Here is a 14,037-nt window from a genome sequence, read left to right on the forward strand (position 1 = left end):
GTTGCCACATGGAGTTGTGGTTCATTAATTTTCACTGCTTTATAATGGTCCTAAGTGTGTACATATTCTCCTCTCTCGTGCGTGTGTGTGTCCATTTATTTGTTCAAATACATAAATATAAAAACAAATGAATAAAATTTTTTTGACATCTTGTTTGACAAATTTTTCATTTGTATTTGTGTGTGTGTGTGTATATATATATATATATATATATATATATATATATTCCACCATGCTATAGATGGATGTTTGCATTGTTTCAATTGTTTGCTATCCTTCCTTTAAGATACCTTGCGGTGCCTGACTCCCAGTCTACATGAGTACAAGTGTACTCTTGGGTCTATACCTAGGAGTGCAAGAACTGGTTCTTAGGAAATGCAGTATGCAACTTTAGGAGAAAACTTAAAGTGGTTTTCCGAAGTGCTTTTTTTAAATCAAATGTCTCCTTCAAAATAAGAGCAAATATTCACATTGGTCTGCATGTTCGCCAACAGCTGGAGTTACCAGGTTCCCTAGTCAGTGGGAAGTTGTGCCCCATTATGGACTTAACCGACATTTCTCTGGAGACTGATGAGGGGAATTTTCTTGTGTTTCTTTTTTATTTGCATGTCCACATCTATGAAGTCCCTGTTAATATTTTTTGCCCTTTTCTATGTTTGCTTTTTAAATTGGTTTGGGGCCATCTGTAAAGACTCTGCACATTAATCCTGTCGATGGTTTGTGTGTTACAATTATACTCTAGAAAGTTACTTCTTGATTTTTCACTCTATATTTCTTTTTAATTGAAAAATTAATTTTTCACGGACTGTATAAAACATACTTCGGGCAACTTTTATGCATCTTGTTTGACAAATTTTTCTGTGCCTCAGCATAATAATATATCCTTCTACACTGCCTTATAGACTTTGTAGTGGTTTTCTTTTCTAAATTAATCCATTATTCATGTGGAATTGCCTTTTTTTAATGATGTGAGTTATGAGTCCAATTTTACCTTTTTTCCCCCTTAAGATCACTTAAGATTAGTGGTCCAGCATCATGGATTTTCCCCACAATGTACATCTGGATCACCCATCGTTTATTAACTGGAAGATAAACCAGTGTCTCCTCAAACAGGACAAGTAAGGATTGCTTAGTAAAGGGTTGTTTACATCTTGCTTTAAAATATGTAGATTCCTGGGTGCCTGGGTGGTCATTAAACATCTGACTTTGGCTCCGGTCATGATCTAATGGCTTGTGAGTTCAAATACCACATGGGATGAGCTCGAGCCCTGCTTCAGGTGAGCCCTGCTTTTCTCTCTCTCTCTTTCTCTCTCTCTGTTCACCATGGAATTCTCTCTCTCTCTCTGTCTCTGCCCCTCACTCACTTGTGCCCTCTCTCTCTCTAAAAAAAAAAGGGGGGGACATTCTCCTGAATTATCTCTTGGGCCCAATATAGTCGCAGTCCTTGGCTCGAGCCCCTTCGAAGCCAGCAGTGGGAGGCCAGGCCCTTCTCACACTGCATCTGTGACTCTTTGATTGTCACATCACTCTCCATGACCACAACCAGAAAATTTATCTACTTTTAAGAACCTGTGTGATTCTATTGGGCCAGAAAGACAATCCAGGATTAGTAATCTTCTTAATTCTTTTTGCAATGTTTGACTCCTGTTTGCCATGTAACATATTTAATGGTTCTGGGAATCAGGATCTAAAGAGCTTTGAGGACTGATTTTTCTGAGTACCACACTGCCCTTGTCTGAGAGTGTTAACAAGGAACATAGGAAGAAAAATATAGGTTATATTCTGCTTGACGCTAGCTAAGAAATCATTGGCAGTAGAAATGTCCTGGATCTTCATCCAGAGGGGCAGAATCTAAAAAAAACTAGGGACATATGGAGCTGTTGGAATAAGAAGTAACCAACATGGACTTCTTTCCTCTGGTGAAAGATTCGGCACGACATGGACTGATACAAGAAAATCTGAATCAAGAAGCTTATTTCCATTTACACAGATTTGGAGACCTTAAAATGACACTGTTTCCTGATTCCTTGAAAAGCTGGTAGATCGTACGGTGGGGAATCAAAAGAATAATCCTCATCAGCAAATAAAAGCAGTCTTTATTATCCTGTGTTTTGTCACAGCAAGATTCCATTTATGTAAACTTAAGAACAGTCAGACAGATGTACTCTCAGTCTTAGTCCCATGTGGTAAACAGCCAACTGAGGGAGATTCAATAGGTCAAACTGACTGGAAATGCCACACCACAGGGATCTATTGAAATGCGACCTCGTCATACAAATGGTCAGGAGAGGGGCTGTTGTCATTATTTGGCAAGAAAACCACCACCTGTGGAAAAATCAGAACATTAGATTCTTGTAGTCGACAATAGGGAGAAAGAAACCATCTCATTTGCTTTAGAAACCGTATGGTCACTGAGCACCTTCCTTCTGAATCCTGATACTTTGCAAGTCTAGGTTCCCATTCTTGCCTTAACCTTCCTTTCCCTACACCTCTTCAACAATGCCAGAAGTGACCTTCATTCGAGAAAAAGAGGACTCTTCAGTGTCTAGGGATAGTTCTTTGGCTGAGTGTGGTTGGCTATTTCCCTGTGTCTCCCCCTGTGTTACTTCCTTCAAAGATGATAAAGACTTTATACATGGAGCAGCACTTTCCCTCTTCCTAATCTTCCCCACAAAAAGAATAGAGGACACACACAGAGAACGAAGCAGAGTAGAGAGAGAGGGAGAGAGAGAGACCCCATAAAGACCCAGAACACTCACCTTGTTGACGGAACAGGCCGCCCTGCACACGAATATGGAGAGAGCCAGAGCAATGCAGCCTTCCGCCAGAGACAAGAGCAGCAGTCCGGTTAGCATGCCCTGGAAAACACATGGAAAACCCCCACGGGCTATAGAAGACAGAAAAGCAGGTATTTTAAGAGAGAAAATTGTTGGCAAAATTTCACATCTGGCACTAGGAACCCCTTTCCTTAGGAGGGATTCCTGAATTTTCTCCCAATTCAAACAACTTGAAAATGGATTGTTGGAATTCTACTCTTACTCACAGGGTCTAGAATGTCAGGTAAGTCTGGGCGTATCCATACTGATTTCTGGTGGTTTGTTTGCCTGATTGCTACCCACCTTTCATGACCAGTGTTGACTTTTGGGCCTTACACGTCTCCTTTGGTCCGTCTGCCATTGTTCCTTATGACACACGACAGCCTACAGTTAACCCTCTGAAATTCTCCCTCACTCTGGTTACACCATGCAATTCAAATACCAACACACCCTCCCCAGTCATATCAGGTGGTTGTTCATGGAGCACTGGGAACACCAGTTTTTCTTTTTTTCTCTTCAGATGGCTTTTCAAATCAAGAGAAAAGTGCCCCAGGGAAAACTGAGTTCTTGCGGAATTTTCCACTCACCGACCACACATCGGGGCCTTCAGACACGAATGGTACTAAAAAGCTAACTTTTTTTTTTTGCTCAGTACTCCCAGCAAGACGCAAAAGGCTAGGTCCCTTAGCCTTCAGGAGAGTGTCCAGAATCTAAGTAAGCAACGGCTGCCAATTCCATGGTGAGAATTAAGAGAAAAATTCAAACAAAACCAGTTAACAGGTTTCCATGACTGGGAGCGGATATACTTACTAGAAATGCAACTGCATAGGAAAACCTCCACATCACTGTGTCATACATGATTATTTCTTCAAGAATTATCACAATTATGCCAATGCCTGCTACGGTGGCACTGACTGTATTCATTCCCAGGCTGCCTTGGATCTGAAGGAGAATAAGAGAGAAGAGTTGTTGCGAACCTTTCTCGTGTTCTTCCCAGGTTAGATGTGCCAGTCGGGGACATTCAGCTCATCTGAGCTGAGTCTGGGAGTTTACTTGGAGATCTTCCCCAGTTTAAAAAGGAACTTCTGGTAAAGTTGTGGTTTTGACTCCCTCAGGCGCTCTCGTATAGCAAGCACGTGGGCACGTGGAACCTCACAGAGCACAGAGCTAAGCCCATCATTCTTGCCTAAGTGCCACGAAGGAAGCACTTCTAGGGACCCCCCTGGAACCACTTCTAGGGTCCTTCTCTAGAGAACCAGCAAGTTGTAGGTGCCTTAGCCTTGTAGCTGAACAGCTCCTTACTTCACTAGACCTATCCGAGCCTTGGCAAGGAAACACTTACCAAACCCTTGGTTACTTTCCTTCCAGCAGCAATGGACAGCGCTCCAGATATGAAGAACTGACCAGAGAGAGAAAACCCACTCAGAGCTTGTCCCATCCACCTGATCTCCCCCGCTCCCCTGCCAGTGTTATCTACCCAGTCAGCCCACGATTAGGACCTAAACAGCAGTGCATGGGTTTTTGAGAGACAAGGATGAAGGTCTTGAAGACCCTTGAAAAATTTGAAACACTGGAACAATCACTGATACTCACAGAGAAGGGTCCCCATAGGTGATAGCGTAGTTCAGTGGTAATGCAAAATTGAGAATCATAGTCATATAGGGGGAAAGGACTGATTGTCACACCCAGGCACAGTATTATCAGCCCAATCAGGATCTGAGCCACCTGGAAGGTAAGAGACATCCTATGAGGGGCAGCTTCTCAGGAGGAAGATTCTCTCTCAGATCAGTGCCTGTTAACTTCTTCCCACCGCTGAGACCCCAAGCCTGAGAAGGTCCCAGGAAGGTGACAGTCTACAGAGCGAATCTTTTTCCTTGTCCAATGCAGGACACTGACGTTAGTCTGAAAGTATTTATTCATATAATTACTACGTAAGTAGAATTTTTTTTTTTTTTTTAAATTCCAGTGGTGGACAGCTTTCCACCATTTCTTTCCACTTCCTGAATCTGTAAGGTCTGTGCCGTTCAGGATGGTTCCGTTCAGCTCACGACCACCGTCGATGATCTAGAGAATGGGGGTATTGCGAGGAAACCCGTCTTGTGTCAGGAAGCCTGCCCCTCCCCACAGCCTGCACTCTGATCTCGGGCCCACTCACCCCTAAGACCTGGGGCTGCCCCTTCAGGAAGAGCAGCAGACTCTGCTGCTGCGAGGGCAAAACCCAGGTACCTGGCCAGTGTGGTTGGGTTATACTCTCACTCTCAGGAAGGTTTATCGTGTAGTCCCGGGCTGTCTCTGCCTCAAATGTCCCTGTGTTTCTGTTGATACCAGGAAAGAAAACACTTCTCAGCATGGATTCACTTTTTTTAAAGGTTTATTTATTTTTGAGAGAGAGAGAGAGAAAGCAAGTGGGGGAGGAACGGGCGGGGGGGTGGGGGGGAAGGACAGAGGATCCAAAACAGGCCCCGCCCTGACAGCGGCCATCTCCACGCGGGGCTCAAACCCACAAACTGCAAGATTGATGACCTGAGCCAAAGTCAGCCGTTCAATCGACTGAGCCACCCAGGCGCCCCCTCAGCATTTCACTTTTAAATATCTTCCTTGTTCCTCAGCAAAATCCAGGGACAGGGGATTTGGTGTCTCTGGCATAACCCAGAGTTTTCCTTCTATCCCGGTTCCCATACCTACCCAAGCAGTCAGCTCAGAATAATCTAGACTGCGTTCCAGCTGCCTCTCCTTGGCAATGTGCACACAGTTATTGATCCTAAAGCAGAGACTCTAAACCTTGTAAGACTGAAAGCCAGATATTTACCTTCCGCTCATATTCCAGAAGCAACAGCAACTGCCCGCTCACAGCAAGATTTCAAGCAAGATTTTTCCATTCACAAATTTTCTCTAGCTCAACTTACGGAATGCCCCATAGTCCAGACACTTGTATGCCTCCCACCTAGACGCCTTCTCGGAGACAAAGCATGGGGTAAAGATGAGAAAAGATTTCTTCCTACCTATGCATCGCCTCAGCAAACACACAAATGGGTGGTTGTGCCTTCTGCGGCGTGGTCTCGAATTCACAGCGTTCAAAGACAGTGACCTGCTCTGATGTATGATGCGTGAAGAAGACTCTGCTCGGGGTCCCGGGTTGGCCATTTGTTTCCTGTGACTTATCTCAACCTTCCCAGATGAGTATCTGTGATGTGCTTCAGCTAAGATAATAATCGAGCTCCACTTCTCACACATGAAGACTATATCAAAGGGCACACGTGTTCTCAACACCAGCTCCTCCCCACTGCTGTGCTCCTCTTCGGGACTAGGCAGAAGTCTGTGTTTGCCCAGATCCTCAACGACTGGGACCCACACTGATGGGCTGTTGGAGTGGTGGGGTTTCAGAGCTGTCGGCCGAGAAAGAATTGTTGAGATATCTTTGGTGCAAAAAAGGTGATTTTATCAAAGCACGGGGACAGGACCGGCGGGCAGAAAGAGCTGCCCCAGGATCGAACCATGAGAAGAGACTGGAGTTGGGGGAGGTAAAGTCAAGAGGAAGTTTCCAAAGTGATTTTCATATGCTAAAGACACAGGATCCTGGAGGCCCAGCTACTGTCCGGCTCAGGTTGTCTTTCCCCCTAGCAAAGCATCAACATTAAGACGGTGGGGAGTTCCTGGAGGAATGTTATGCTCTGCCTGCTTCAAGTATTTGTCAACGGGCTGCAGGTTATCAGGAAATTGAATTTTATCTGCCATTTCTTTCTGCCTCTGTTTCCCACATCACACACTATCCTGGCTTGATGTAGTAGAAGCTGGATGCAAATGATGAGTTTTCATAAATAAAGGCTTTGCTGAAGCCTCTGATGAGGGAGCTTGGGGCCAGCTGAGGGCCAAATACAGGCTGGCCTACCCTCCACCCCCCCCCCCCCCCCCCCGCCCCAGCCCCGACCAGGTGGAATATGTCTGATATTCCTCGGACACTCCTGGCTACCCAAGAACAAAGGAAAGGGGTTTAAATGCTTGCCGTGGTGATGTGGGAAACTAAGGTAAATGACAAATTAAATTCCCTACTGCCTATAGCCCATTGCCAAGTCCTCGAGACGACAGAGTGACCTCCCTCCAGGAGCTCAGCTGCCTCAAGGATGACGCTTTGCTGGGGGCAAAAGAGAACCTTGGCTTACCATTGTCCCAACCTCGAGGATCCTGTAAGTCTACTTCCTTTATCTCAACTGCCCCAGGATATATGCTGGCAATCATGCTCCAAACTTATGCCCGACACCCCCCCCCCACCCCCGGCCCCCCGCCCTGAGATGCATCTGAGGGGTCTCATGATTGAGATTTTATTAAACAGTGATAAGTGGTGTTTTCTTAGCAACAGCTAACCCCTCAGTGTCCTGGAAGCCTCACTTCCAAAATTCTTTGGAGACTTACTCTATCCCTGACCCTCTCCCTGAGGATATATAATGAGTTACCCATCAGGACCCCAGTGCAGCTCTTCCTGCCCATGGGTCCTGTCCCCTTGCTTTAACAAAATCACCTTGTTGCACCAAAGACTTCTTCAAGAATTCTTTCTTGGCCGTTGGCTCCAGACCACTCACCATCACCCCAAAGCTTCATCAGCCTCTGTTTTAGTTAATTCTATTTTATGTTACTTTATATGAGCAATGAAGTTGATTTTATTACATAACATTTTCAACTCCACAAGACACTTTCCATATTAAACTTTGGGTTGTACGGGAAATCTTTATCACAAGTCGATTTTTTCTGGACTTGTCCATGGTAACCTCTTGTAACCCACTTCACAAAATGAAAGCGGTGTTGTTCTTCTGCCCGATTCTAGCCGGATGCGCCACGAGGAAGAAGTATCTCCGAGTTATCCGTGACATGTGTGCCTGTGAGAAACAGTGAGCATTTATGCAGATGGTATCTGTCTCCCAAATTCCTTCTTTCTCCTGTTAGCCTGTCCTCCTACAGGCTGATGCACTGATTCTCGAAGGCATCACCTTCCATAACCAATATCCAACAGTATTTCCTGAATAATAGCAAAAGCCCCGTGATGGTGATGCTTATGTGTTAGAATAACTCTCGAATTCCCCTACAGCTCTGAGGTCCTTGTAGGTGGACTTCCAGCCATAACCACTCCCCTGAAAAAGTGCTCTCTCTACTGTCCGTATTTAGGCTAGCAGGTCCTTTTCAATATGATAAGGTGCCTTTAGGCCACAGTTTTGGTCTTAGGCTACAACCTACGCGGCAGTCCCCCAAGAATCCTACTCTCTTGGAAAAGGTGTTTTGTTCTGGGCCTCATACTGACAAATCCCTCCTACATGGTGTGAATCTTGTTATCGCCACGAAGTTCCAGGGGTTTGTATGGTCTCAGCCCATCTAATAGTATTGCAATTGGCTAGAAATGTCTGGAGACACTCAGCTGGGCCCCTGTGAGCTTCCCACAGATGTCTCCCCTTTCCAAACCAATGTTAGGGATGGACCAACTTTTGTGGTTACTATGATTGCAAGACACCCTTCGGAAGCCTTCATCAGGAAACTCTGAAAAAATAAAGATTTGTTACAAGACCAGGAAATCACACAGCACACCGTGGTCACAATGTGAAGTCAAGGGTGGGGGGAAAAGAGAGAGCAGGGGCCTGGGGTTCTGCTCTTATTGGGGACAAGGTGGGGGGCTAGGGTCTGGGGGACTCACTCCTTGCCGGTGAATTTAAAACACAAGAGTAGGAATTTCAAGCATGGGAAGAGAAAAAACAAGCGGCCCAAGGTATCAGTTAGGGAAATCGCCAAAGATCTCTAAAATAAAGGGGTCAGTGCCAGAGGTGTTATGACTCTTTACCAGATGGCTGGCAGTGTGTTTATTCTAGATGGTTGTCTGGGAAGTGGATCCCTGTTTGAAAGAACGCCTCTCTCCAAATCAAAGCTTAGGTTGGCAGGCGCGTGCATTACCAAAAACAAAAACAAAAACGTCAGGGCTTACACTATACCTGATGAGGTTTTTGGGTGATGAGGGGTTCATGGGGTTTGGAGCTGAAGCCAAGAAAGCACTCTTAAAGACGTCTTTGGTGCAAAAAGGTGATTTTATTCAAGCACAGGGACAGGACCCGTGGGCAGAAAGAGCTGCACTGGGCTTGTGAAGAGTGGCTCATTATATACTCTGGGGCCAGAAGTGGTAAAGTCAAAAGGGAAGTTTCCAAAGAGACTTTCATATGCTAAAGACTTACTGAAGGCCTGTCTATTGTCAAGCTAAGGTTGTTTTTCCCTCTAGCAAAGCATTAACATTAAGATAGCAGGGGGTTCCTGGGCTTTAGGCTATTGATGGGATTGCCTTTTTCTTGTAAACTGTTGGAGACTTTTATCAGTTAACCACTTGGTTTTTTGTCCTTTCCTGTTTTGGGGTAGTCGGGACTGTCCCAGAGATATCACACATATCCCACCTGGGGAGGTGGGGTGCGCTAGCTTGTACTTTGCCCTCTGCCTGCCTTATGCTCCCTCATCAACACTGATGCATAAGAACTCTCCTCTGAGGGCAACTCTGTTGGATCCAGGCCTTTACCCACTGTGACAGGTTAAGTCACAATATCTGGAGCTCAAAATGTGCTTCCACTTAGGGATCAATCATGCACCCCAAACATTCCTTTCTACTCAGTAGTATCTAGAGTTAGTAATCTGTCTCCTTATTGTGATGTTAATAATCCGTGTCAATAATGATCTGCCCTTCTGCTGATCTTTCCAGAAAGTGTCCTAATTCTTACACACTATTCTCTGGGGATTTCCTATCCCTTTGGCCCTAGTTTCTGCTATACATACAGTTTTTGAGTGGAAGTGATTTTAACCGAGCAATTTCTGAGTAAATAAAACTCTTCTCAGGAGGTCATGGAGGCAGAAGGCTACAGATAGTAAACCTATCACCTCCTATTCTTTCAGACATCAGGCTTTAAGCAGGGGCACTAACAATAAGCAGGTAATGGGATCTTCAACTAATTTCGTGCACCTAGTGCTCCCTATCAATCTGCCTTGGTCTGTTTTTCCTGAATCCCAAAAAGATGGGTTGTCCTCATGAGGAGAACCGAGTCCAGAGAAATGGAGATAAAATGAAATTTCCTTACAACGGGCAACCTACTAATACCCGAGACATGCACAATGTAACATTCCTCAAGGAACTCCCAGCTTCCTTAATGTTAATACTTTGCCGGAGACTAAAAGCAACCTTATCCTGACAACAGCCAGAACCCCAGGATCCTGGAAGTCTTCTTTAACATAAGGAAATCCCTTTAGAGACTTTCATCATCTCTACGCACCCCTACTTAAAAATATATCATCAGTCGCACCTCACAATCATAATGCAGCTCTTTCTGCCCAAGGGTCCCGTCCCAGGGCATACTAAAACACCTTTTGCACCGGAGACATATCCAGAGTTCTTTCCTGACCACTGTTCTCAGTGACCTCACATCAATCCCAACAGCCAATTCTTATCCTGTCCATTCACCCCTTCCTCCTTCTTGCCTTTTAATCCTAAAATTGTGCCACCTCTTTTGAAAACTGACTAGCAGTTTCCAATAAAGCTGAATGTGTGTGTCCTGAGACAAATGTCTGGATAAAGAGAGCAGGTTTGAGAGCGAAAGGAAATTTTAAATCCTGCCAACTCAGAATCCTCTCCACAAAATGTGGGAAATGATGTGGTTTGATGCGGGGTGCATGAGGGAACGGTCAAGAAAGAATTCTTAAGATGTTTTATGGGTGCGAAAAAGTCGGTTTTATTAAAGCACAGGGATAGCTCCCGTGGGCAGAAAGAGCTTCACTGGGGTTGGGAGGAGTGACTGATTACACACTTTTAATTTGGGAGGAGTAGAGACAAAGGAAGTTTCCAAAAGGATTTTCGTATGTTAAAGAAGACTTCCAGGATTGTTGTCAAGTGAAGGTTGTTTTTGCCTTCTAGCAAGGTATTACCATTAAGACAGCAGGGAGTTCCTGGAGGAATGTCAAACTCCCCTGTCTCAAGTATTTGCCAATGAGCTGCAAGTTATAAGGAAATTTAGCTTTATCTATATTTCCTTTTGCCTTTGTTCTCCACAGCAGAAAATACAGGAAACAACTTTACTTTTTTTTAAGTTTATTTATTTATTCTTAGAGAGAGAGAGGGAGAGAGAGCCGGAAAGAGAGGGAATCCCAAGCAGGCTCTGCAGTGTCAGCACAGAGCCCGACGTGGGACTCGAACTCAAGAATCATGAGATCATGACCTGAACCGAAGTCAAGAGTCAGATGTTTAACTGACTGAGCCACCCAGGTGCCCAAGTTTTACTTTTCTTTTTAATGCCACTGAATTTATTTATAGTTGTATTTCCAAGTCTACAATATCCACAAATTTTGCCCATAAAAGAAAATGAGTCAAATTGACACACAATGTTACCATACCTTAGGTGTATAATATACTGATAAGACATGTCTGCACATTGCAGTGGGGGAGAGGAATCTTCCTCTGCCTTTCAAGTTCTTCCAGCTGGACTAAGAATTCAATTTACATGAGACAGATTAACAAGAGGGGGAAAAAAACAGTTTTATTATGTGTGCACAGGGGTCCGATGATGAAATTGAGGCCCGAAGAAATGACCAAGGCAGGCAGTTTTTAGATATTTAAACAAAGGGGCGATCCATTTGGGAGGAATTTATAGGAGAAGGAAAATAGATACATAGGAGCTTTAATGAGTAAGGAATTCTAAGTGGAATTTGGGCTGAGGTAGAAGGTTAGGAAAAAAAGTAACGTGGTTTATTTCTACACCTTTCTCAATGTGAAAGTCCCTTTCTCGGGTGATAGAGTGTCTTTTTTCTTTTCTTTTTTTTCTAACCCTCTTTTACTTTAAAAAAAATTCTAAATGTATTGTTGAGAGAGGGAGGGTGCGAGTGAAGGGCAGAGAGAGAGAGAGACAGAGGGAGAGAGAGAGAGAATCCCACGTACTGTCAGCATAGAGCCCAAAGTGGGGCTCAAGCTCAGAAACCGTGAGATCATGACCTGAGCCGAAGTTGGACACTTAACCAACTGAGCCACCCAGGAGGCCTAGGGTGTCTTTTTTTCTTCTTAGTACGGGAAGGGTACCTTTCCATACAGGAGATTTGTTTCCTGCTTTCAGAGGGACAGAGGAGGGTCTGAGTGTCCTGGCAGTGACTGTTCCCCAAGTAGCTTTCATTCAATACAATCAATATGCCATTGCGGTACATTTGGGGGTGGCCTGCCCTTGGCCCCTACAATGTTAGGCTGTGCTCACCACAAGTTTAGCTAACACCTGTCACCACAGGTGATTACAGCACCACGGACTATGTTCTCTGTGCTGGGCCTTTCACTCCTGTGACTTATTCAGGCCAGAACTGGAAGCCTGGACCTCCCACCCCCTTCACCATTTTCCAGTTTGACTTTGAACAAGCATATATGCCAGTGTACCCAGTGCATCTGTAAGAGCAAATACAAGTTAGAAATAGAAGGATTAATTTGCCTTGGCGACAATAAGGGAAAAGTCTCCCCCCCACCCCGCCTTGGGATATTTACCTTAGAAAACTAGTAAGTTCCTCCTCTGTCTTATGGAAATGTATGTACATCTTTTTGAGACAGGAAAACTGAAAGACTCTATAAAAATCTCTTTGCTCCTTTTCCTGCTTCTATTCTCGCTAGGACCTGCACCCTTACCTCACTCTACACATGCCTCAGAACGCGAAGAAGTGTGTCCTCCTCGAAAGGGACAAGGAGTTAATGATTTCTCTAGAATAAATTACATCTAAGGAAGGACCAGGTGAGAGAATGACGGGACACAAAGCCATCGTATGTGTATTCCAGACCACTGACGCTAGACATCTCGATGCCAAGGCCCCCTAGCTCCAAGAAATGACACCTGGGCCCTCATCTGTGTTCTAACAGGTTCCTGGATACCTGAGAGGACACATACACCAGACCTCCTTCCTCCATAAATCCCCCAGACCCTGATCAAAGACGAGGCTCATGCTCCTTTCCTTTGAGTCTCCTGGATGGCCCATCTGTATCTCTTCTGTCTAAATCTTCAATAAACTCTGTCACCTCCTCCTGGCTCACGCTTGATTTCCATCCTTCTTGAAGCCAAGAACCCTCTTGGCTGGTCTCGCGGGACCCCCTCTAGGTCTCCAGATCCGGCCTGCCAGCATCGTCTTGAAAAGGCAAATATGTCTCTTGACAGTTTTAAGACTCAGGAATGTCTTTCTCAAGCACCTGGGAACCATCTCTTTGAAAAATCGTCGTCAAGACAGTGCCCTTAACTCCTGGTTCCTGTGGAGGGTAGGAGTCCATCTCCAAGAGGCAGCTCTCACTAGGTTGCAAAGCTGCTTCCTGATAGCCTGCACAATGGTCATACGTGGATGTCTTTGTGTCATACATCTCAGAAACATTATTGGGGGAAATGTAAAAATTGTTGAAGGGTCTACATTGTCAGTAAATGTGACGTGACTGATATAATCGACAGGAACTCAGTAGAAACTTGTTCGTCACATCACATTCTGGCTTGATGTTTATTCACTAATGAAATGGGTTTTTTTCTCTTTCTCCTTTGTGGAAAGATTTTCTGGGTTGGGAGCAGATTTTATTTTTCATCATATTTCCCCAGCAAGTCATAGTTAATCCACCGACGGGATTTTTATACAGTTAAGCAGATACGATCCTTTAGAGACATGTTCCCAGGAATAAAGACCACTGAACTCCTGGAAGAGGACTTGGTAGCACATACATTCTTTTCTATTTCATACTAAATTTATCTAGCCATCGGAATAGCCGTCTGTACTAGCTAACTGTCTTTGTGTGAAGGAATAACAAGAATCTGGTATCTCTATGACAGGCAGATGGTTACAGTCTGGAGCAAGGCACTAAGCCAAACACTCATAGTGGCAAGGAAATGGTGATACTATCTTTCTTATTGTTTACATTTCAAAGAGATGGCTCTAAAGCCCGTAAGAAAAATATTCCTGCGTTGTAATTTGGGCAAGAGGTCTATTTAGCCTTTAAAAAAACATTTACATACATACCAAAGGGACAGAAGAAGATTCACAAATACTAGGTTTCTCAAAGAAACGGTTTAAAAAGGAGATGGGAGAGGGGAAGAGAGAGGTCTATTTCCATTTGGCAACAGGGAAAGTTCTAAATGTTTTTATTCACCATTACAGTATTGCCGAAGCCCCAAAGTGGTGGCTTAGGAAGGAAAGTCTATTCCTTTAGGCAGAGAGGTAG

At 44.5% G+C, this 14,037-nt stretch overlaps 1 protein-coding gene across 2 annotated transcripts; it reads right to left on the reverse strand.

Annotated features, from left to right (window-relative positions):
• Positions 1-2,166: 2,166 nt before the first annotated feature.
• On the reverse strand, positions 2,167-5,212 carry LOC109246504 (membrane-spanning 4-domains subfamily A member 4A-like). 2 transcript variants are annotated; one of them, XR_002071369.2, is made up of 6 exons: positions 5,043-5,212; positions 4,410-4,541; positions 4,159-4,215; positions 3,627-3,758; positions 2,760-2,858; positions 2,167-2,325 (listed from the first exon to the last, which is right to left on the reverse strand). XR_002071369.2 is itself a non-coding variant. In XM_053899194.1 (5 exons), exons 1-5 carry the CDS (start codon positions 4,557-4,559, stop codon positions 2,251-2,253), a joined length of 513 nt encoding a protein of 170 aa, XP_053755169.1. In that variant the 5' UTR covers positions 4,560-5,212; the 3' UTR covers positions 2,167-2,250. The 2 variants fall into 2 exon arrangements, 1 of the variants encoding a protein (XP_053755169.1); XM_053899194.1 differs by having other exon boundaries at positions 4,410-5,212.
• Positions 5,213-14,037: the final 8,825 nt, after the last annotated feature.

Source organism: Panthera pardus, unplaced genomic scaffold, assembly GCF_024362965.1.
Source record: "Panthera pardus isolate Hobbes unplaced genomic scaffold, ASM2436296v1 HiC_scaffold_12, whole genome shotgun sequence".
In the NCBI taxonomy this organism is placed as follows: Eukaryota; Metazoa; Chordata; class Mammalia; order Carnivora; family Felidae; genus Panthera; species Panthera pardus.

What these genes read in the sequence shown, in the direction of transcription:
- LOC109246504 (XM_053899194.1), bottom strand. Translation starts at nt 4,559, where the DNA reads ATGTCTCTTACCTTCCAGGTGGCTCAGATCCTGATTGGGCTGATAATA. An exon ending in ACCTATGGGGACCCTTCTCT is followed by an intron (nt 4,216 to 4,409) that starts GTGAGTATCAGT and finishes CTCTCTGGTCAG; the next exon opens with TTCTTCATATCTGGAGCGCT. An exon ending in CGGCCTGTTCCGTCAACAAG is followed by an intron (nt 2,326 to 2,759) that starts GTGAGTGTTCTG and finishes ATTTTTCCACAG; the next exon opens with GTGGTGGTTTTCTTGCCAAA.